This window comes from Natrix helvetica, assembly GCF_964273705.1.
Source record: "Natrix helvetica genome assembly, chromosome: 11".
In the NCBI taxonomy this organism is placed as follows: Eukaryota; Metazoa; Chordata; class Lepidosauria; order Squamata; family Natricidae; genus Natrix; species Natrix helvetica.
The window spans coordinates 12,412,011-12,436,805 of record NC_138562.1 but is presented as its reverse complement, the minus strand read 5'-3'; the positions used below and the strand labels follow the sequence as shown (position 1 = coordinate 12,436,805).

At 44.8% G+C, this 24,795-nt stretch overlaps 1 protein-coding gene across 2 annotated transcripts in view; it reads left to right on the top strand.

Moving 5' to 3' along the window:
- MID2 (midline 2) overlaps window positions 1–5,971 on the top strand; it is a 205,449-nt gene extending 199,478 nt beyond the window's left edge. For both annotated transcript variants that reach the window (XM_081964109.1, XM_081964108.1), the window contains exon 10: window positions 883–5,971. In XM_081964109.1, the coding sequence (XP_081820235.1) occupies window positions 883–1,285 (403 nt within the window). In that variant the 3' untranslated portion in view covers window positions 1,286–5,971. The remainder of the gene's footprint in view (window positions 1–882) is intronic.
- Window positions 5,972–24,795: the final 18,824 nt, after the last annotated feature.

Sequence of the window (24,795 nt, the reverse complement as noted above, 5' to 3'; positions counted from 1 at the left end):
GAACCCTGTGGACGTCCAAAATTTGAGTCACTCTCTCAGACTGATGAAGGGATGCTGCTTTTCTGTGTCAAGCTCAAACCCCGAAATGAGCCAATGAAATATATTTGACTCCAATCCTTTATTTGCTTGTACCTAATGGACAGAATCTTGCCAGATTAAAGCAATAGTCTTCTAGCCCACTAGATACATCCTGAGAGATTCTAGTCAACATTTCCCCCCCTCCAACCCACTCAGTTTGGCACTGCACATTCTCTTGATCTGGGCTTCTTTCTGGGAAGGCTGTCGTCCTCTTTTAATGACCCCATAATATTTGCAGGGTGGAGTTTGGGCAACTGAATGGAGCTGAGTGTTTAGTGGCCAGATGCCCTTCCTGTCACCAATGCGAAGTTTTTTTCAGCAGATATATTCTCAGAGTGCCCAGAGAGACAAAAATATCTGACAGGGGTCGGCAACCTTAAACACTCAAAGAGCCACAAAGGTCCTAACCGGAAGCCCCCTGTTCAATTCTGGAGCCAACCGGAAGTCTGTTTCCCTCACCATAGAGTCTCCTTCTAGCATGGCATCCTTATTCCTCTACCTGTCTTAACCGAAAGCCCTATCAATTGTGGAGCTGACCGGAGACAGGGAGCCACAGTAGTGGGATGAAAGTGTCACATGCGGCTCCAGAGCCACAGGTTGCTGACCCCTGACCTAGGAACAAACTCACAGCCTCCGGATTGTGAGGCGAGAGCTCCACCTCTAGGCCATTGCCCTATTCTTCTTTCTCGGAAGACTGTGAGTTGGTCCAATCCTCCCCCTCTGTTGCTACAGGGGTACATTCCATTCCATTTTGCCTCATATCAACCTGTAAATGACTCTTGGTCCCCCTTCCTGTTTCTCCAGGTACGCCATCGGCATTGCCTACAAATCAGCCCCAAAGAACGAGTGGGTCGGCAAGAACTCCTCCTCTTGGGTTTTCTCCCGCTGCAACAACAGCTTTGTAGTGCGGCATAACAACAAGGAGATGCTGCTGGACGTTCAGCCCCAGATGAAGCGCTTGGGCGTCCTCCTGGACTACGACAACAACGTCTTCTCCTTTTACGATCCCGCCAACTCGCTCCACCTCCATACGTTTGAGATTGCTTTCATCCTGCCTGTCTGCCCTACCTTTACCATTTGGAACAAATCATTAATGGTCATCACGGGTCTCCCTGCTCCAGACTTTATAGACTACCCGGAACAGCAGGAATGCAACTGCCGGCCTCAAGAGTCTCCGTATGTATCAGGAATGAAAACCTGCCATTGAGGACTCCAGAAGTCCCCGTCTTTCCAGCCAAGCCTCTGGAGCAAACTGTGCAACTAGATGGGGGCAATGACCTCATGTGTGTTTTGGAGGCAGTTGGCAGCCTCTCTCTTACCGAAAGTCCACCGCTCGTGGTGCATCTCTCGTGGCGCACCCTGTGTGGGTGGCATTTCATGGACCGGATTTTTAAAACTTTATTTTTTTTTGATAGCACTACTGAATTGTCTCCAATGGAGTTGGCATGTCTTGTTTGTTCCTGACAAGAGGAAGGGTACCATGGCAGGGTATGGAGATGAGTCGTGCCATCTCGGCTGCATGGGAATCCAAAGCGCTACAAGGGTTTGGTTTTGTAAACAGACAGAGGAGTCTGAGGGGGAGGGAGGGACCCATCGGGTCTCTAAGGTATCATTTGGGGAGAATTGAAATCCAACGGAATTGGAACCCAAGCCATTGCCTAGAAAATACAGGTCCAGGTACCCTATTGCCCCATAACAATCGGACATGGGGGAGAGGGGGCAACATGAGTTTAGCACTCTGCAAATGTTCCTCTTGCACATGAACAGACATATGACCAAGGGAGTTAGCCCATTTGTAATGGCCCTTTCCCAAAGCCCTATCCTCAGATTTTGTCATCAGCCATATTCCTTCCAAATCATATACCCTGTTTCCTGAAAATAAGACCTTCCCGGATAATAAGCCCAATCGGGCTTTTGAGCGCATGTGCTAAAATAAGCCCTCCCTGAAAATATTGCAACACAGCAGCAGCCATGAGGTGACCACGCTCGCCGCCTCCTGCACCTCAAAAATAATAAGACCTCCCTGAAAATAAGGTCAAGCGCTTATTTCCAGGGTCAAAGGAAAATAAGACCCTGTCTTATTTTGGGGAAAACACGGTTTTCTCAAGCACAGTGGCTGTAAACAAGGATTGGCCCATAGACTTCTGCATGTAGATCAGTTCCCCTTGGCTGGTGTTTATCACTGAACATGTAAAGGCATGAGGAGAGCATTTCGTGCTCCATAAGTGCAGCCCGCTTTCTTGCAAACCCGGTCTGAATGGAAGGCGATGAGATCCCTGCAGACCTATTCTATGCACCCAGTGTGAAGATGTTGCAAAAGCTTGGCAAACTGAAGCTTTGTTTGTGCACTTTGACACAGAGTGGGAGCCCACTGCTGCTAGCAGACTAACTGCCCTTCCTACCCAGAAGCGCCTTCTGGGCAGGGAATTTTGTAAACAAGTGGAAAGTCCAAGAGCTGTAAGGAATGTATTTTATTTGGAAATGGGTGATGTGGTGCTGGCTTAAAAGCTAGAATAACTTCAGAATTTTGGCTTTTGGGATGCAACAGAGTCTCTTCCTTAGGTCATAGATTCCATTAGAGGAAAAGAGGCCAGTACCCAACCCAACCCAACCCAAAACCAACCCAACCCAAAACCAACCCATCCCAACCCAACCCAACCAACCCAAACCCAACCCAAACCAACCCAAACTCAGTCAAACCCCAACCCAACCCAACCAACCTAATGCAGGAAATGTAAGAGGAGGTATTTCAGTTTAGGGCCCTTTGGGAAACAACAATTTATTTGGTAAAGTTAGCATCCCAGACTGGTGGTATCCAAAAGGATTCTTCCATTCTATTTGCTGGTGTTCCATTTGTCCCATCATCTGGTTCAGATCATTTGATCTGAGGTTGGTTGCCCTTCCTTTTTTCTGGGACAAGACATCCTTGCTGCTGCTTCTTCTAGAGCTTTCCGTCCTAGTGGAAGCAAGTCAGCTGATTCAGTTATGTCCTGGGAGGGGCAGACTAAATTTCAGACTATTGAAAAGGTGAGGGGGGGTATTGCAAGGGTCCAAAATGAATACAGGAGACCTCCCAGAGATGTGACACTTCTGTTTGGCCTTTAACGTAACCCCGCCCCATTAAATCGTTAAATATTGCACTGCAGAACGTAGGTCGTTTTTAACTGCTGAGTTTCTTGGCATGGCTTGGATACCTGAATTGACAGGCTTCCTATGGAATGCCTGCTTGTGATGTAGAAAAAGATGGGAACTGGAGTCCCCCAACTGTCTACCCCAGTCCCGGGGAAAGCTGTTTCAGATTGCAGCCCATTGCTGCGGCTTCCAGAAATGTCATACCAGACCATTCCGTGTCTGGTGACGAAGTGGCAATAACTGCCCTATGGAAGAAAGCTTGAAATGTCTCGGTTTTCTTCTTGGTTCAGTATGCTCAACATTTGGGCATTTTTCTTCCTTGGGGGAATGTGGTTTCTGTTGCTTTAGGGGGAGGGATTCAAAGGAAAAACATGGGAGAGCATGATATTATTCAGGTTTTGTATTGTGTTTGCCCTCAGGTCCTGTCCTACGATGCAGGGAGATGTTAATTGAGATGTTGGCAGATCAAATGTATTGCCTTTGGAAATTTTTGGTGGGAAGCCATTGTTACAAAGAAGTAGCCATCATACCACAGTATTTGATGTTCTGTATCTATGGGTGGGTGCCCTACAGTGTTTACTCTACAGCAGGAGTGTCAAACTCAAGGCCCGCAGGCCAGATCCAGAAAATGTAAGGGGCCAGCCTATGTCGCTTTGATCCAGTCTACTTGTGTCGCTTCGGCCCAGTCTACTCACGTCGCTTTGGCCCAGTCTTCCCAATGCAAAGATGAAACATGCCAGCAGTTTGGGGAGTGGCATCAAGCTGGCCATGCCCACCCAGTTGGCCACACTCACCCAGTCAGCAATTCCTGAACTAGCCCCCAAGGTCAACGACAAGCTGTGGTGGGATTCAAATTTTTTTACTACTGGTTCTGTAGGCATGGCTTTATGGGCGTGGTGTGGCCTGGTGGGCATGGCTTTGTGGGTGTGGCAGGGGAAGGATACTGCAAAATCCCCATTCCCTCCCCATCCCACCACTCACCTGCTTTCCAGTTCTGTTCTTCTGTTCAGGGCAACAAAAGAAGATCAGCTGGGAGGCAGAGGGGCGTGGCCAGCCTATTTGCGGGTCCTCCGAACTACTCAAAATTTCTGCTACTGATTCTCCAGAACCGGTCAGAACCAGCTAAATATCACCTCTGACCTCAGCCCTGATGCGGCCCTCAATGAAATTGAGTTTGACACCCCTGCTCTACAGCAATGGTCAAGACTTTTATGATTGCTGCTAAATTTGTCACCTCCTCGACCTGTAAGGTCAGCTACAAAGATTGATTTCCTTCAAGTTGCATGACTGAAATGGCTCATTGTTTTAGAGCGAGGGTTGTTTCTTTTTTTTTGAAAAAAATAATTGGGTCAGTCCAAAGGAGTGGCCTGGAATAAAGGAGAGGGCATCCTCACCATCAATGAGCTTGTGCCCAAATATCGAAGTCCGAGAGCACTGTGATGTGGTAGTGGTGTCCCTGTTGTATTTCCTGCTAAATCGTGTGCACATTATTGCACAGAATTCAACAGCCCATCCTAAACCTCCAAGGATCTCATTTCAAAAAGTAAGCAAACAGTAGCTTAGATCACTAGCTTTTCTTTATAGCTGCAGAGTGACTTAAAATTGTAGAAGCGAAGGGATCTTCCGAAGGCCCTGCAATTAAAAGTTGGAAAATAGGAGCTCTTCATCATTTTCCTTCCTCTGACGCACAAGACTCCATGGTGTCCTGCACCCATAATAACCTTTTCTTATCCCCACGATCTCACCTTCTATCTCCAATCTGGATCTCTCGCGGTTTCTGTTTTGTATGAACCTGCCTTCCCTTCCTCATTGCCCTGCCACAGTGCTCAGGTTCAACCGGTAGAGAGGCAAGATGGGACATTATGCAAGAGGGAAAATATGACCGCAATGTATTTGGATGATTTGCTCTCCTTTCAGAAGGCAGTTTCTTGATGTTGAGTGGGAGGGGAGAAAGATACTCCTACAGAGAGAGACACTGAAGAAGTTTCATTGTTCTGTTTTCATTGGTTTCTCATAGATGCCTTCTTCTGTAGCATTTAAATCCTCTCTCCCCTCCCCTCCCCTCCCTTTTCTCCTTCCCTTCCCTTATCTTCCCTTCCTTGCCATTTTCCCTTTCCCTTCCCTTATCTTCCCTTCCCTCCCCTTTTCCCTTCAGTTCCCTTCAGTTCCCTTCCTTTCCCACCCTTTTCCCCTTTTCTTCCTTTCCCTTCCCTTCTCTTATCTTACTTCCCCTTTTCCCTTTCCTTTCCATTCCCTCCCCTCCCCCTCCTATGAGAACTACCTCATTGCACACACTTCCAGATGGAGATAAAACAGGGAGCTTAGATTATGGTTAGGGATTGGGTAATTGATGCTTTCTAGCCATTGTGGGATTCAGTGCCCATAAACCTAAACACCAGGGATTATGGGGATGGCAACCCAAAGTATTGGAAGGGCCCCAGGTGCCCTTCCTCTGATGGGGGAGAACGGCCACTTGACCTCCGTTCTCCTCCTCTAAAAAACCTTTTGGTTTTCCTGCTTCTGCAAAGCTGCTCTACCACATAAGTCAGCTTGGCAATATTCTGCCCCATCACCTGTGCTTTTATTTCTCCCCCCCCACACACACACACCTTCTACAAGCATATCATTCTCAAAATGGCTGGGCCTGGAAAGGTATCATGTAAGTCCTAAAGGCCAGAATTAAAAGAGGCAAACGAGGAATTAAGAATTGCCCTTTTCGAATTGGTCTGGCCTGGCTTCTCTCAAGATACACATGTCTACCCCCCCCCCCCAAAAAAAGGGTGGGTGGGTCTGGAGGCAAAACTGGAGCTTGTCCATGGGTTAGAATGATGTTTTAAACATCTGATGAGTCCAGCTTTAAACAACCTGCCAAGAAACTATGGGTGTTTGGAAGAGAATGGCATGAAGTCTTGTTTAGAGAGCCATGGCATATTCTGCTAAATTTTTCCGAGCTGAATAAATATTATGCAGCATGAAGTCTCTCCAGGCAGTGACCTTAATGATGGGAGATTGAGGCATCTCTGCACAGAAGCCCTTCCAGGGGTTTAGAAGACAGCTGCTTCCATCTCTTTCTCTGCTCTGACATCTCCAGACGGTGTCCTCACCTCACCCCCATTCAACCAGCCGGGCTGATTTCGTATTATCTGTTTTTCCCCCCTTGCATTGACCTCTGATTCCAGCTGGCAGATGTTTGTGCCAGGCCTCCAGCCATCCTCTTGTATTCCTTCCATTTGTCACATCGTCCTGACTGCACGGCTGCTTCTGGGCTGCGCATCGTCCTGACTGCACGGCTGCTTCAGGGATTTTCTCCTGGGGCTTTCTGTAGGAAATCGGCGTGCTTCCCCAGGGATTTGGCTTTGAGAGGAGAGAATCGACTGAATCCAACTCAGGCAAAAAGCAAAGAAGTCCCAGCAGTGAAGGAGTGGTTATCATCAACTGAACTGCTTTTCTAGCTACACTCGTGGGAATGGTTGACCAGGAAGTACCCCATTTTCCCGAAAATAAGACCTAAGTGGAAAATAAGTCCTAGCATGGTTTTTCAGGATGCTCATAAAATAAGCCCTAACCCCCCCTCCCATATAAGCCCCGGTTAAGTTCATCAGCCAGATAGATGCATTTAGTACCACATTTTCCCCAAAATAAGACCTAACCAGAAAATAAGCCCTAATGCATCTACTGGAACAAAAATAATATAAGACCCAGTCTTATTTTCAGTGAAACATGGTAGCAGAGCTGTTCCTTCTCCTACTCTCTGTTGCTTTACTTAATGAAGGCACAGTCAGATATTATAACCTCTTAGGAATTATAAAATTGTATATCTGAAGGAGAGAGAAAGAAAACATGCACACTTGGGGAAAAGGAGAAGCATTCTGCTTTAGTTAAAGAGAGCCACGGTGGAAGAGCCATGGTGGTTAGAGTGCAATACTGCAAGCTACCTCTGCTGACTACTGGTTGCCTGCAATTTGGCAGTTTGAATCTGACCAGATTGACTCAGCCTTCCATCCTTCCAAGATCAGTAAAATGACCCAAATTGTCAGGGGCAAGATTCTGACTCTGTAAACTGCTTAGAGAGGGCTGTAAAAGTACTGTGAAGTGGTATAAAAGTCTTAAGTGCTATTGCTATAGTTAACTCTGCCCGTTGCCAGCAGTTCGATCCTGACCGGCTCACAGTTGACTCAGCCTTCCATCCTTCTGAGGTCGGTAAAATGAGGACCCAGATTGTTGGGGGCCAGATGCTGATTCTATAAACTGCTTAGGGAGGAAAAGCAGTATATAAGTCTAACTACTATTGTTATAATTAACTCTGCCCACTGCCAACAGTTTGATTTTGACCAGCTCAAGTTTGACTCAGCCTTCCACCCTTCCGAGATGGGTAAAATTGTCGGGGGCAAGATGCTGACTTTGTAAACCGCTTAGAGAGGACTGTGAAAGTACTGTAAAGTGGTATATAAGTCTAAGGGCTCTTGCTATAAAGTCCTCATAATGGACACTGGCTTCTGCTCTACCAATAGGGCAAGTGGACTTCTATGAAGTGTTGGATCATGGTCAGAGATCCCAAGTTGCATAATTAACTATGCCCTTTACCAAGCAAAATATTGATGTGCAAACCACACAGCAATCTCTCAACTAACCTAACTCATAAATGATGGTAATCATTTGAGGTAATGCTTAATGGATTTTGGCTGATTCAAGTGTCACTTGAAGACCCACTTAATGGCAGAGCACTAACTATACATCCCAAACGATTCTAAAATCCAACATCTGGTTCTTTAATCTAAAAGAAAAGCTGGTGAGGTGTGTATGATGGTAAACATCCATGCCTAAAATGCCAAAGGGCTGCTGTAGAAGTAGCGGAAGGGAAGATAGAGGAGAGTAGCAAGATCTCTAACCATCTGGACCCAATATGCACATCTGGGATGTGAGGTGTGACTTTCACCAAATAGTTGGTGTTTAAAGAAATGGGGCCGAAACATTGCAGTACAGATTCTGCCTGAACCTAGCGCTTCAAATGTATTCGTAGAATTTAATAGATGGCAATAGTGTTTGGGTAACCCTAAACCACCAAGCTAGCTTTCCTTGTAATCCAAAATTACAACTCAGAAGGTTCAGAGTTCAAACCTAGGTAGCGGCAAGTGTTTCTCTCCTAGGGCGCAAAAAAATAAATTCCTGCGAACTCCACATGGCATCAGGAAGGGCATTCAGCCAGTAAATTCTCAGCTCCATCCAGTTGCCCAGGGAGTTATTAGGAAGTTCATTGATCTTTTGTCCTGAAAGAACTTTTGAACTGCGTCAAGTGAATGAAGTCTTGGTTAGGGTGGATACATTTGACATGTGGAAAAATTACATAAACTTGGAATCTGTGAAGCATATATAGATTCCTCCAATATGTAATAGCCACAGCAGTGGTGGGATTCAAAAAATTTTACTACTGGTTCTGTGGGGGTGGCTTGGTGGGCATGGCAGGGGAAGGATACTGCAAAATCCCCATTTCCTCCTGATCAGCTGGGACTTGGGAGGCAGAGAATAGATGGGGGCAGGGCCAGCCAGAGGTGGTATTTACCAGTTCTCTGAACTGCTCAAAATTTCTGTTACCGGTTCTCCAGAACTGGTGAGAACCTGCTGAATACCACATCTGAGCGATAGGTATAACTGGCGTGCATCTACCTTACCGAGATCCCAGTGCATTCTTTCAGTGCAATGTTGGGGGGGCATGTTCAACCCTTCCTACTGTGAACCCTCAAACTCCATGGTAAGCTTCCACCCACTGACTTTAAGAGCCCCGTTAGATTAAACCAAAGATTTCCTAAGTCCAGTATTCTGTTTCCACTTGGTAGCTAGCCAGTTGCCTCTGGGAATTCCAAGCAGGCTGCGAAAACATCTCCACATCCTTTGTTTCACATTAGCAACTCGCCTTGTTCAGAACGGTGTATCTCAACCTGCGATTACAACAGCCTCTTTTGAGTTGCAGCTTTTGAAAAGGAAGTGCTTCCCTCGGGCGATATGTTTTTTGCATGTGCTATCTGTAGTTGAATGTTGATTGTGTACAGTCATCTTAAAAGGTCTCCGAAAGCTCAAAAGGTTTTTTTCGCTGAACGGTCTGGTGCACATTGATAGAACCCGAGGGGGAAGTTCAGAAATCCCTCGGAATCTTATTGGAATTTTATTCAAGCTGCGAGCGAGGCACACTTGTTGATCTTCTGCCAAGAAAAGTATGGGGAGAGAAATGAGGGTAGGAATTCTCCTAGTGTTCTGACCTAGGCTTCCCCAGCAGCACGAAGCCGAGTCCTCGTCCGGATAAATCCCTTTTATTTAATTGACGGTGAATTCCTCTCCAGCAAAGTCTTTCCTCTCCCACAGTCTTTCAAGATAGTTTATAATTACCGACCTTGATCAGGCTTGGAGAGTGGCCAGGCCAATATCTTTCAGACACCGCAATACTTGGCAAGAATGCAGGAATGAACTAATTGTCTCCTGCAAACTCCACTCCCCTTTTGCTCCTCTTTTATTTCCTCTGGGAGAGACCATTCACCATCCACCTGTGGCCTTACTCCCAAGTTGACCCTTGTTCCTTAGCTGTTCCCTTCATCTGGCAACTCTGTGCATACGCACACTGGGAACAGGCTGTTCGTCTGATCTCTGACTCCGAAGGGAGCTGATAACTGTCAGACGGCCCTGGCCCCATCTCTGCCTCTGACGCAGAGCCCTCATCAGAGCCTTCCCCAGACTCCAGGACTAGCCCATCTTCCTCCCCAACCTCCTCACTGTCCGAATCTGCTTCCAGCTCTGCTGGTAGGCCACAACACCTAGAAACAAAGATGGGAGTTTTGCTGTATTTTCATTTTCCACATCTTTGCTCCAGCGTTAGCCCCAGAATCTTGCAATTCAATAGGGCTTCTATCTACTCTTCATTGCCTCTGTTTATACTTTAAGGGGGCTTTTTTCAATGCTGCTTAAGTGATTCCCTCTGTTTCTGCTAATGTTTGCCTGGGTAGTGGTGAAACATGGCATGCATCTAACAGATGTAAACATTGCCTTGTTACCCCCCGGTTTGCTGTTGAAATGTATGTTGGCTATTTGTATATCCTGGGTTGGTTTTCTGCCGGGATGTAACTGCTAATAACCAAAGCTGACGGCGCTAAAAGCATTAAGGCTTTAGAATTCTTAAAAGTGTCAAAAGATGCCTGCCACCAACACTGTAATAATAGCTGTAATAATAGCTTAAACAGATGCATGAGTGCGCTCTCTTTCTCATTCAAGAAGCAACTGAGTGTCTCCACAGAGCTAAATCCTCTGCTTTGGTTCCTGAAACTCCCAGATCCATGATTAGCACAAGAACATCTAATCCCTCTGGTTTTAGACAGAAGTACCCAGAAGGAGGTCAAATTGGAATGAAAGCAAGCATGGTTAAACATGTGCCCAGGTTAAGAATGGCTATATTTTGAGTCTATAACTTGCTTCCTGAGAGGAGAGAAAGTTGGATGACAAAAGAGCATTGCTTTCTCCTAGATCTGAGATTTCGAAATGGAGGTTAGACAACTGTCCGCTTAGGACACTAAGCTCTAGGTTTCATGAATCAAGTTGTTGAGATGCTAGAAAAAGTGCATAGAAGAGCAATGAAGATGATTAGGACTGGAGGCTAAAGCATACAGTATGAGGAACGGTTGCAGGAACTGGGTATGTCTAGTTTAATGAAAAGAAGGAGTAGGGGAGACATGAGAGCAGTGTCCCAATATCTCAAGGGTTGCCACAAAGAAGAGGGAGACAGGCTATTCTCCAAAGCACCAGAAGGCAGGACAAGAAGCAATGGGTGGAAACTAATCAAGGAGAGAAGCAACTTAAAACTAAGGATGAAATTTCCTGACTGTTAGAACAATGAATCAGTGGAACAGAAGTTGCCTCCAGAAGTTGTGAATGCTCCAACACTGGAAGTTTTTAAGAAGATGTTGGATATCCATTTGTCTGAAGTGGTGTAGCATTTCCTGCCCAAGCAGAGGGTTGGACTAGAAGACCTCCAAGGGTCCCTTCCCACTCTTCTCTTTTATTCTCTTCTCTTCTATGTTGGATAAGATGTGAGAGGGTTCCAAGTCAGTCTTTAGTCAGGTTCAGCTTGCCAACTCTCTTCCTCATTTCATTCTGTCCCCCCCATCCTGACTTGGCAGACCCAGCTATGAAACATTAAACTGGATATTGGGAAAGTAGTTTAATTGGCTCTCCTTCCATCTTAGCCCACTATTGTAGGAGACCCTTCCCAAGGCATTGTTGGAGACATGGTGATATTTATGTATCACAAATGAAGGTAAATATATGTGTCCTAAAATAATGTTGCAGGATCCAATCTGAGTCGATCACCGGGACCAGAGGTTTATTCTTCAAAGCTTTCAGACTCATGCTGGAGCCCAGCCTCTTTAACAGATTAACAGAGTTGGAAGGGACATTATAGGTCATCTAGTCCAATCTCTCCATTCTGGAGAAAGAGAAGAAAAACATTCTGGAGAGAGAGAGAGAAATTCCCTGAGAATGGGCTCCAGAATGAGCCCGAAGACTTGGGCTTGGAAGACTAAACCTCTAGTCCTGATGCCTGACTCAGATTGAATCCCCCATATTTATGTATCTTACCCATCCATCCAGAGCTCAAGGTGGATTACAGTACATAGTACTCCCTTCTCTTACTTATACCTGTAACAACAACTGCATGAAATAGATTGGGTTGAAAGCATGGCCCCAAAGGCATATTAGCTTCTAAAACTAGAACCTGAATCTCCCACGTCAACCCCTTCACCAATACATCACATTGAATGTCAATGATACCAATGAAAGGAGCAAACCGTGGTTCTCTTTTATCTCTCTAGAAAAGGAAGCAAGAGAAGAGTTGATGTCGGGGCTGTCACGAGGAAAGTAGATTCTTGATGAAACATGAGCCTCGTTGGGCACACATTTGTAAAATATTCATGGCAGAGAAAATACGATGCAAGCCAATGCTATAAAGTCGAACGATTTATTTTAATATTGTTTTACTTGGAGCTTTCCCCCATCAGCCGTTCATCTTGACAAGAGGATGAACTTTTAGCATTTTTTTAAAGCTTGCACATAATGCTGAAATCAAGCCAAGAACAGACTATGTTTCCTTGCTCTTGATAGATATGACCCACCAATGTTGAGTGAAGCTAATAGGAGATGGATGTCCAGTCTCGCATTTTGAGATGGACAGGCAGGGAGAAATAAATGCGTCTCACAGTAGTTTCATACTATTGTAGAGCTGGAAGGGATCATTGAGGCCATCAAAACTGACCCTTGCTTTGTGCAGGAATCTGTACTAAAATTTCCGTGAAAGATCCAGGTCTAGGCTCTACTAGAATGCAGGCTAATTCATTGCCCACAGCCTGAATTTCGATTCTGATCTGCTCAAGATTGACTCAGACATCCATCGTTCCAAGATAGGTAAAATGAGGGGCCAGATTGTTGGGGACAAGATGCTGACTCTTAAAACCACTTAGAGAGGCCTGTAAAAGCACTGTGAAGCAGTATATAAGTCTAAATGCTGTTGCTATTGCCCTTCCTTCCTTCCCTCCCTTTGCTCCCAGTGGTTAGAAGGCAGTTTTGCAGGCTAACTCTGCCCACTTACAGCAGTTCGATCATGACTGGCTCAAGGTTGACTCGGCCTCCCATCCTTCTGAGGTGGGTAAAATGAGGAGCCAGATTGTTGGGGGCAAGAGGCTGGCTTTGTAAACTGCTTAGAGAGGGCTGTAAAAGCACTGTGAAGCAGTATATAAGTCTAAATGCTATTGCTATGTTCCTGGATTTATATATGCTCCCTGTCCAATATCAATCAGGAGTCATATCCATGTGACAGGGGGAGAAAATACAAAATCGGGAGCTAGGCCTCATGGTTATATATTGCACGAGATTAGGAGGAACCTAAGAGAACAAGGTGAGAACTTGTGGGAAACTTAGAGGCTCTTTCAGCCTAATGAATGCATGTGCTAGCAATGGACAGAATATTGGCTGGATGACTAAAACTACTCCTTCCATGTTTCAGATTTCTAGAGCTTCCTATTTTTGATGGGTAATAACTTTGAGCAAGTCATGTCCTCTCAAATAAATCCACTCTACACGTTGTTACAAATTATTGAACGCTCCACCGAACATCCAGTAGACGTTAGCTTATTAGTAAAGCATGTATTTTACACAAAGAAAGTCCCAGTTTCTTCTCCAGGTATCGCTTCAATTATCTAGACAGCCAGTGTCTCCTACTATACACAATACTAAGCTACATGATCTAACATAGTATAAAGCAACTTTATTTCTTTGAAAGCTCTCTTGTTTCACCAGCATGGATTATCAGACCGGGGGGGAGGGGGGATTAACCCCCTTCTCTAAAACTTATCCATTCCTGAATTTAGGTAGCTCTTGGAAGCATCATGTGGTCTTGCCCAGACAAAGAACCATGAATTCATTGGAGGTGGTAATTTGTTGGAAATGTATGTATTAAAGAATTACATGTGCATTGTATTTTTTTAAAAATCATTAACGGAGCTCCCGAGTACTTGGATGGTTTTCCAAGAATCTGTCTTTCAAAACCTGATTGAACAAACTACTGCCTGTCTTGTATGAGGAGGCTGGATGTGCACTATTAAGACCACAGCTGTGGCCTGAGTTGGGTAAGTTATTCTAGGCAAGCAATGGCTTGTGTTAGTGAGCCATGGTGGCGCAGTGGTTAGAGTGCAGTACTGCAGGCTACTTCTGCTGGCTGCCTGCAATTTGGCAGTTCAAATCCCACCAGGCTCAAGGTTGACTCAGCCTTCCGTCCTTCTGAGGTGGGTAAAATGAGGACCCAGATTGCCAGGGGCAAGATGCTGACTCTGTAAAACTGCTTAGGCAGGGCTGTATAAAGCACTGTGAAGTGCTATATAAGTCTAAGTGCTATTGCAGGTTAACTCTGCCCATTATCAGGAGTTCAATCCTGACCTGCTCAAGGTTGACTCAGCCTTCCATCCTTCTGAGATGGGTAAAATGAGGACCCAGATTGTTGAGGGCAAGATGCTGACTCTCTAAACTGCTTAGAGAGGGCTGTAGAAGCACTGTAAAGTGGTATATATGTCTAAGCCCTACTGCTATTAGTAGAATGCATTTATTCATGCAAATGGAATCCCCATGTTTGGAAGCAGGGAGTATCCAAATACCGATAAAGAAGAACATTTGTAGCTCAAGGTTGAAAGGAGGGGTCCTTGGTACTCTCTGAGCTTGGTTGTTTTCTTTCAGATGTTTAATTACCAAACTAGGTAACGTCATCAACGCTCAGGAGTCTGCAAGAAACAATCAAGCTCAGAGAGCACCAAGGAACCCTCAGTATCTGAATAGAATGAAAGGGTGGCTTCCAAAATATCAGCTACTGCTTTCATCCACTGCATGTGTGAGCTTTCCAAAGTATCTGTTATCCTAGTCTTTCAGAGGTCCTATCAGCCAAAGGATTCAGAGATAGCACATAAGAAAATTAACAGAAGAGACCCCAAGGCACAGAGATTCAGGCTTCTGGATGCAGATCACAAGTTCAGGACCCTGGACAGCTGCCATTAATTTGCTTCTAAGTACAGTTAGTCCTGGACTTATCAATTCAATTGAGCTCAAGATTTCTGTTGTTAAGCGAGATATTTGTTAAGTGAATGTTGCCCCATTTTAAGACATTTCTTGCCACAGCTGTTAAGTGAATCACTACAGTTATTAAGTTAGTAACCTGGTAGTTCAGTGAATCTGGCTTCCCCATTGACTTTGCTTGTCATAAGGTCACAAAGGGGATATGACCCCGGGACAATGCAACCGTCATAAATATGAACCACTTGCTAACCTCTGAATTTTGTTCATGTGGCCATGGGGATGTTAAGAAGGTTATAACTATGAATAACGGCCCTAAGTCCCTTTTTTCAGTGCCATTGTAACTTTGAGTGGTCACTCAATGAACTCTTGTAAGTTGAGGACTACCTGTTCAGGAGTTTCACATCCAAGGTAGAACAAGTTGTTTCTGGACAGACTGGAAAAGTTGAATACTGGCCATGAGAGCCATTCTAGTAAATTGAAACTTCCCAAGTCTTGTAACTTTTTGGTTTGTTTGTTCCACTCCCAAGATGTCCTAGGTCACCAGATGTTGAGACTCTAGTAAGAATGCAGACAACAGCAACAGAGATGATTAGGGGAGGCTAAAACATAGGAAGAACAGTTGCAGGAACTGGATATGCCTAGTTTAATGAAAAGAAAGACCAGGGGAGACATGATAGCACTTCCAATATCTCAGGGGTTGCCCCAAAGAAGAGGGAGTCAAGCTATTCTCCAAGGCACCTGAGGGTAGAACAAGAAGCAATGGGTGGAAACTGATCAAGGAGAGAAGCAACTTGGAACTAAGGAGAAATTCCCTGACAGAATAATTAATCAGTGGAACAACTTGCCTCCAGAAGTTGTGAATGCTCCAACACTGGACGTTTTTAAGAAGAGATTGGACAACCATTTGTCTGAAGTGGTGTAGGGTTTCCTGTCTAAGCAGGGGGACTAGAAGACCTCCAAGGTCCCTTCCAACTCTGTTATTCTATCCTATCCTATCCTATTGCATTCCATTCTATTTTATGAATCTTGAAATCTGTGTCTCATCCCAGGGATTGTCTGATGAACACAGAAACCAGGACGTATGGCCTCATTTCCTAAATATCAGGGAAGAATTTCACCTCCTCCTCAAAATCTGCTGCATTTTTTGCAAGTTCTTGAGCCGGCGTAGGTTTTTGCAAGGTGAATGGGATTTACCTTGATAAAGAACTATGCCCTACAGAGCCTAAGGCAATTCTTTTCAGCAAAATAAATTGGCAACATGATTTTTCTCTGCAGAGTGCTTTGCATTATTTTGCCTGCCTTGCCTGTCGCTTGCATTTCCAGAAGTGCCAAACGAGGCAGCTGAAGCAAAGTAATGGAGCCACTTAATTTCTCTCTTAAGAGGGAAGGGGCTGCCTCGCATTGGTAATAACTTCAGGGGATGTTGTACTCTAACCTGAGTGGAAGGGATGGTGCCCAATTCTATTGGCCATTGTGTGAAAGAGGATGTTTCATTAGAAAAATCATCTCTCGATGATCCAACAGGAAGAGAATAAGAGGGTTGTGGCTCGCCAGCAGAGCTGGCAGCAGATTCGGACAGTGAGGAGGTTGGGGAGGAACATGGGCCAATCCTGGAGTCTGGGGAAGGCTCTGCATCAGAGGCAGAGATGGGGCCAGGGCCGTCCGACAGGTATCAGCTGCCTTCGGAGTCAGATATCAGTGGGGCAGATGAACAGCTGGAGCCTGTTCCCAGTATGTGCTTGTGTAGAATTGCCAGATGAAGGGAACAGCTAAGGAACAAGGGTCGACTTGGGAGTAAGACAATGAATGGCCCCTCCCTTAGAGAATAAAAGAGGAGCGACAGGGGAGTGGAGTTTGCAGGAGACAAATAGTTCATTCCTGCATTCTTGCCAAGTATTGCGGCATCTGAAAGATATCGGCCCGGCTACTCTCCAAGCACGATATAGCTCGGTAATTGTGAACTATCTTGAAAGACTGTGGGAGAGGAAAGACTTTGATGGAGAGGAATTTGCTATAAATTAAATAAAAAAGGTTTATCGGGATGAGGACTCGGCTTCGTGCTGCTGGGGAAGCCCAGGTCAGAACAAAGAGATGTTAAAGCTAAGTAGTAAAACATTTTAAAAAATGCTGTCTAGCCCTAGATTCAATCTCCACCATGTCTGGGCAAAACCTAGCAAAATCTCTGTCTGAAATATTGGGAATATATATTGCCAGTCATGTTCCCCAAGCTAGAGTTCTCCCCAAGAGTGTTGGGACGTGACTACAATTCCTTTCAACTGTGAAAGACACTTGAGGTCACAGGGATCAGAATGACTTCATCCTGAAGAAGACTGGTGAAGATAATATGGAGCCAGCTGAATAAAAAACCTGCCTCAGAAGATGATTTTGCATGAACTTCTACATGCAATTATTGAGGTTCTCCAGAGTCAGCCCATCACAAAATGGGTGGTATGCCGTATTTAAAATAAAACTGTAAAAGGTGTCTGAGAGTGAAATCCAGTGATTTCAGAAATAGTGGATATGAATGTGTCTGTCTGTCTCTATATATCTAGCTATTATATCTATATCCACCTACCTACCTACCTACCTACCTACCTACCTACCTACCTACCCTATCTATCTATCTATCTATCTATCTATCTATCTATCTATCTATCTATCTATCTATCTATCTATCTATCTATCTATCTACCTACCTACCTACCTACCTACCTACCTACCTACCTACCTACCTACCTACCTACCTATCTGATGCAGTGGTTAGAATGCAGTACTGCAGGTTACTTCTACTAACTGCCTGCTGCCTGCAATTTGGCAGTTCAAATCTCACCAGGCTCAAGGTTAACTCAGCCTTCCATCCTTCCCAGGTCAGTAAAATGAGGACCCAGATAGTTGGGGGCAATAGGTTGACTCAGTAAACCACTTACAGAGGAGTGTAAAGCACTGTGAAGCAGTATATAAGTCTAAGTGCTATTGCTGTAGCTGATTGGATGTTGCATTCGGAGCCATTGTGGCACAGTGGTTAGAAGGCAGTATTGCAAGCTAATTCTGCCCACCGTCAGGAGTTCGATTCTGACGGTGGTTAGGGTTGACTCAGCCTTCCAGCTTTCTGCAGTTGGTAAAATGAGGATCCAGATTGTTGGGGGATAATATGCTGACTCTGTAAACCGCTTAGAGAGGGCTATAGCACAGTAACATGCTTTATAAGTCTAACCTCTACTGCTATCAGTAGAATGCATTTATACATGCAAATGGAATCCCCATTAGCCATTGCTATTTTTCATCTACCTGTATCTGTCATCTTAGCATCTATCCATCATCTCTCCCCCTCTCTCCCTCCCTCTCTCTCTCTCTTTCTCTACCATCACAATAATCTAATGTCAATATTTTATTTTCTAATGAAGGCTCGGCTCTTTAGATTGATGTCAATCTCCACATTTTTTTAACCAATTTTTCTAACCGCAAAGAAAAAACCTAGTCAATGATCATAATGTTGCCTCCTCCTTTGTTTTATTTTTTTTTTAAATGAACACACAGTGTAATGTTACGATGTTGGAATGTGCTGTGGATCAAAGTTTTATTGAAACCGATATTCTGCTCCCAACATTACAGAACTGGATGCTTTCAAGCAAGATGGAGGGACTGCCACATCCCCCTGTCGTGTTTCTTTAGTAGCAGAGAGCCAAACATCCACAGCTGCTGAAAATTGAAAATCTATTTAGCTAGAATGTTTGGAGTTGAATAAACCCCCAGAATCCCTTTTTATGTGCAGTCTTAACTTAGTTAAATGCCCCTTTGCATCCCTTTTTTAATGCAAATAGCAGCCGCTGATGGGACTGCTAATGATCTGAATTGCAGAAAAAGACAAAGCAGAGATGTAGACCCGATAAACTTATTTCCTCTAAGGTTGCCATAAGCATCTGAAGGAACGTCCTCTCCCAAATACATAAACAGATTGATGTAAATAGAAGACTCCTCCCTAATGCACTTTCCCAGGGGTGCATTTTACCAAGACGAGCAGAGTAAGTGTCCATTTATGATCAAGCAAGCAAGATTTACAAGGAGACCCAATCAGTTTCACCCCAGGAAAGGGAAAAAAAAAGATACAGAATCTTGGAAACTAAGTGAACAGCTTTATAGGTATTCTGACCGAGGCTTCCTCAAAAAGCACGAAGCAGATTCCTGGTCCCGATAAATACCCCTTTGTATGACAGGAATGCGAATCCCTCTCATTCACATTTGGCAAAGGCCTGGCAAACAGTCTTTCAAAGGTGAATTTATGACCACAGACCTTATCTAGTTTGGAAAGCTGCCATGTAAATATTTTCCAAACGCAGCGCAGTGCACGGAAAGACTGGGCACAGAGTCTCTGAGATTCACGGATAGAACTTCACACTCCTGAAACTAATGAATTGTTTCCTACAAAAGTCCACTCCTCTTTCACTCCTCTTTTATTTCCTATGGGAGGGGCCATTCACGGTCCACCTGTGGCTATATTCCCAAGTCCATCCTGATTTCTTAGCTATTCCCTTCGTCTGGCACCTCTGCGCATGCGCACCCTGGGAACAGGCTCCAGCTGTTCCTCTGCCTCACTGCTGCATAGCTCCAAAGGCATCTGAGAACTGCCAGATGGCCTTGGCCCCCTCTCTGCCTCCGACACAGAGTCCCCATCCGAGCCTTCCCCAGCCTCCAGGACTGCCCATGTTCCTCCCCAACCTCCTCATTGTCCAATTCTACTGCCAGCTCTGCTGGCCGCTGGCGGGTCACAACAACAGGTGGTGTAAAAAATCTCATATCTAAGATTAAAGTTGGACTTTGAGTTTGAATGTCTTTCTTTCAGATTCTTTGATAAGCTTTGGTAGTCTGTGTTAACAATCAGACGTCTGCATTACCTGCTTTGATTAACAAAAATTTACTAACATCTCCTAGTTTTAAAGCTGCTGCCGTTAACTAATTCTTAACTGAAGGACTGACATTTCTTTTCAGAATAAGACCAAAATGTCCATCCATTATTTCCTTTGTCATATTTTAAAACTCAGATTCTCAGATTCAGGATAATTATTTTATACTAAGAAATCATCCCTTTGGTGAACCCAATCTTCATTTGTTCCATTTCCTAATTAACAAGAATTTCCCCTTATGAAAACTTCTCTCAGCATTGTCTCCTTGACTCGTGAAGACTCATCTATTCTAAAAGTTAAATTCACTCCCTAAAAATATGCAAAGAGTATCTATTAGTAATTTCACCTTGCCTTAATGAGCTCATTAAAATCTTTCTTAAGGAGCTTATTTGGACTTTTCGAGATTTTTCCTTTAGACTCTGTCCTTCTTCCTGAAAATGGTGTTCAGCTAGGAACAGCACTTAGCAATAGCACGTACTTATATACCGCTTTACAATGCTTTATAGCTCTCTCTAAGTGGTTTGCAGAACCAGCCTCTTGCCCCCAACAATCTGGGTTCTCATTTTACTGACCTCGGAAGGATGGAAGGCTGAGTCAACGTTCAGTCTGGTGAGATTCGAACTGCCAAATGGCAGGCAGCCAGCAGGCAGCAGAAGTAGCCTGCAGTACTGCACTCTAACCACTGCGCCACTGTGGCTCATTAGGCTACACTTGTATATAGAATTCTTTGTTGGCCAAGTGTGATTGGACATGCAAGGAATGTGTCTCTGGTGCATAAGCTCTCAGTGTACAGAAAAGCAACAAAGTGATAAATCATAAGATACAAATAACAGTCAATAAGTCATAATATACCAATAGGAGAAAGTAGTAGGAAAGACAAGAGGCGAGAAAGATGAGAAGATGACAAGGATCATAGCAATACTGCCTAAATACCTTTAGACATAAAACAGCGCTGTGGGAGTTTAGCAGAGTGATGGCACAGGGGGAAGAAATTGTGTGTTTAATTGTTTTGGCATGCAATGCCCTGTAGCAGGGATGTCAAACTCAAGGCCTGGGGGACGGATCCAGCTCATGAGGTTCTTAGATCTGGCCCATGGGGCCACCCTGGAAACAGCAAAGGACCAGCCCGTGGTTCTTCTGCCAGTGAAAACGAAGCTCAGCAGGGTCGAGCGTGGCTCCCACAAGCTCTGTTTTCACTGGGAGAGGGTGGAGGGGGCCTTTGCAGCTGAAAATGGAGCTTGGGAGCTCGCTTTTGCTGGCAGAGTGCTTGGCACCACCACACAAGTGACATCATGCTGGCCACACCGACCCGGGACCTCCGAAAGTCAAACACATCCCTGATGCGGCCCTCAATGAAATTGAGTTTGACGCCCCTGGTGTACACGGTCCTCCATGAAAGGCGGTCTGGTTGCAATTGTATTTTTTTTTCTGCCGTCAATATGCTGTAAGGAAGGACTCTTCGTAGAGATCTAATCACAGCTTCCCCTCTAGGCAACTGATTTGGCATCTTCTCTTAGAAGAGGCGTAACCGGTTCATGCAAAGAGCCGATCCGTAAGGCGGCGCCTGGTCTGGGGGGGCTCGCCAGGTTACCAAGCAGGCCATTTGGAAAGCGAAAAGGTAGTGCTGGAATTAAATTGCCATTAGATTGGTAGCAGATTGTCTGGCAGCCGACAGTGAGTGAAAACGTTCCTTTCTGTCATGTTTTATCAGCGTGAAAAACCATTTGCAAGTTGCTCTAATTACAACCTTAATTGCCAATGTGATTAGAGGCCCCGCAGCTGCTCATTAAATGCATGTCATCCTTAGCCAGCAGGCTGCAAAGGGAGCGTTTACTTAATAGAATTGTGCACAAGGTGAGGGCAAGGAAGTCATACAGCGGGTTGTTTAAGCTTCAGGAATGCCGAATCAGGCTCGGCGACCAAGGGGCTTCCCCGTCTTGCAGCTCTTTGGAATACAAGAAGTTCTCAGCTGACAGTCATTCATTCAGCAATTCGTTTTACAATAGTGCTGAGAAATGTGACTTATAACCGGGTCCTCGCATTTACAATGGTTGCATCTCCATGTGATCAAAATTTCCCTGGTTGGAAGCTGGCGTCTACAGGTAGCCCTCGATTTATGACCACAATGAAGCCAGTGGTGGGATTCACAATTTTTTTTACTACAGGTTCTGTGGGCGTGGCTTTGTGGGCATGGCAGGAGAAGGATACTGCAAAATTTCTATTCCCTCCCCACTCTCAAAATTTCCGCTACCGGTTCTCCAGAACCTGTCCGAACCTGCTGAATTTCACCCCTGGTTCAAAGTTATTTTGTCAAGCTTCTTCAGCTTAATATCTTGGATGAATTCAAAATAGCATGACTAAAAGGTAAAGGTTCCCCTTGCACATATGTGCTAGTCATTCCTGAATATAGGGGGCGGTGCTCATCTCCGTTTCAAAGCCAAAGAGCCAGCGCTGTCCGAAGACATCTCTGTGGTCATGTGGCCAGCATGACTAAATGCTGAAGGTGCACGTAACACTGTTAGCTTCCCACCAAAGGTGGTTCCTATTTTTCTACTTGCATTTTTACATGCTTTCAAACTGCTAGGTTGGCAGAAGCTGGGACAAGTAACGGGGGCTCACTCTGTTACGCAGCGCTAGGGATTCAAACCACTGAACCGCCGACTGTCTGATCAGCAAGCACAACGTCTTAGGCACAGAGCCACTGCATCCCTTCTAGTTTAATATCTCTGATGAACTCAAAATAGCATGACTACAAAATACAGGATCAAGAGATTGGTTCCTCCAGAGGAAGCAAAACTCGTGAAGGTAATTAAACTCATGCTTAGCATAGCAAATAGAACAGGCAATGGAAGCAAGAGACAGCTGGAAGTATCCAATGTCTCATTAAGTCCTTGGCCCTTGCCTTAGACCCATCTGTTCACAAAACAATTACTTTTCAAATAGCCTATGCAGGGCTCCCCAGAAATGCCTTCATATCTCTCAACAGGGTTTCTTCTTCCTGAATTTTGTTGTTGTTGCTGCTGCAAAACATAACACATAATGGGTGTTGAAGAGTCTGGAGCATAGCGGTAGCATTGCAAAAAAAAAAAAAATGCTTAATTTGTGGGAAAAGGGAAACTTTGCTCAAGAACATACAGTTCATGACTCTGAGCCAGGAGTGGGATTCTACCGGTTTGGGCAAATATGCAAAGTGCGCAATCATTGAACTGATTGTTAAACCGGTAGGATCCCACCAACTACTGCTCTGAGCCCTCCAACCTTTCTGTGATGGGAGATTTTCATTTCAGTGGAGAGGTAAACTTCATACTCCATACCTTTATAGTCAAAGAACAGACTCTAGGGTTTTTCAGTTCTCGGAATTAGCTCCCCAGGTACTCCTCTTCCCCAATTTGGGGAAAAAAAATCAGATTAGAGGCCTTTATGGGTCTAAGATGGTCAGCATCCTAACAGCTGCTGGCTATTTCTTGAGTCAGCTTCCTTCCAACCCTAATGAGAGAGAACTTAACTCAGTAGGACTCAATTAGAGCTGTCCAAGGTCCTGCTGAGATGGTGGCTAGATGAGCTCCAATTTTTTTTTTAGTCCATACTGTTTGCTGCTCTCTTCATTGACCTTAGATATATGTTTCACTTCTCCTGCAATTGTAGACAGACCCAAAATGAGACACGAGTGCGGGCGAAATAGGACAATCATACTAATTACCGGAGGATGGATATGCTCTTCCAATGCAGCATCAAAGAGACATCACCTGGATTAAAATTGTTTCAGCTCAATAGGTCTCAAGGGGGCTCCAACTAGTTTTGTTGTTACTTAGGAAGAAAACTCATTGGAGAGGTGTACAGGTAGTCCTCATTTGATGTCTACAATTGAGACAAACTTTTCTGTTGATAAGTGAGTAATGTATTTAAGTGAGGAGTCTTCTCCAGCACCATAGTTGAGGCCTTTGAACTATGGTGCTGGAGAAGACTCCTGTGAGTCCTTTGGACTGCAAGGCGATCCAACCAGTCAGACAAGTCGTGAAATGGGGGCAAAGCTCACGTAAACACATTTCTCATTTCTCAACAGAAATGTTGACGTCTGAACACCTGTGGTAGTCACCAGGTTGAGAAAACCTATTCTACAATTGTCCATGCCTTTCAGGTAGCCCTAAACTTACAACCAATTGTTTAGCCACCAAACTTACAACGGCTCTGTCAGGGGAAATTTCACCCTGAGCTAAGGAGGTGTAGACCGTCGGCTTTCCTAAAAAGCATATCTTCAGAAAAAGTGAAAATAAGACCCGAGAACATGTTCTAATGAAAACAAGATTTAATATGAAAATAAAACAAAACAAATCTATCTAATTGTTACATTTTGGCAAGAGCAATTGTCGACCACCTTCTTGGCAGACGAACAGAAGATCAAAAGTCTCTGGAATGTGTGATGTATTAAGAAACGCCTTAAGAAGCATGGGCAGTAAATCATTGTCAGATAAGAAAAACTTCTCTACAGTATAACTCATAATAGAGGCTCAAGTAGACAAACAAAATAACGTAGTGACAGGCCCTGCAAAAACTGACGTATGACTAGTCCTCACGCAACTACTGCAGCATCCCCACCAGAGGTAGTACTCAGCCAGTTCAGACCAGTTCGGGCGAACTGGTAGTGCCAACGATCAGTTGGCCTCACCCACCAGCCGTCGCCCTATCCTGTCCTTTATTTCCCACTTTCTACATCATCTCAATCGTGCTGCACAGATGATTCCACCCCCCGCCTTCGCTTGCTGTTCTACTTACTGTTGCTGACTGGATGGTAAGCAGCTGAGCTTCTAAATGCTCCATTTTCAGCGCTGCGCGCAAGAACTTTAAACACCCATCACTGATCCCCCACCATCACATGATCAAAGTTTGGCTGCTAGGCAACCACATGCATTTGCAGCCATTGAAGTGTCCAGCGTTCATGGAATTGCCACGTGTGACCTTCTCAGTCAGGTTTTGACAACAAAATCGACGAGGGAAGCTGGATTCATTGGATGACTGCAACAATTCAATGGAACCACTGCAGCAACGGGCAAAATAGTTTTTTAAAAAAAATCAGGTGTGACTCACTTAACAC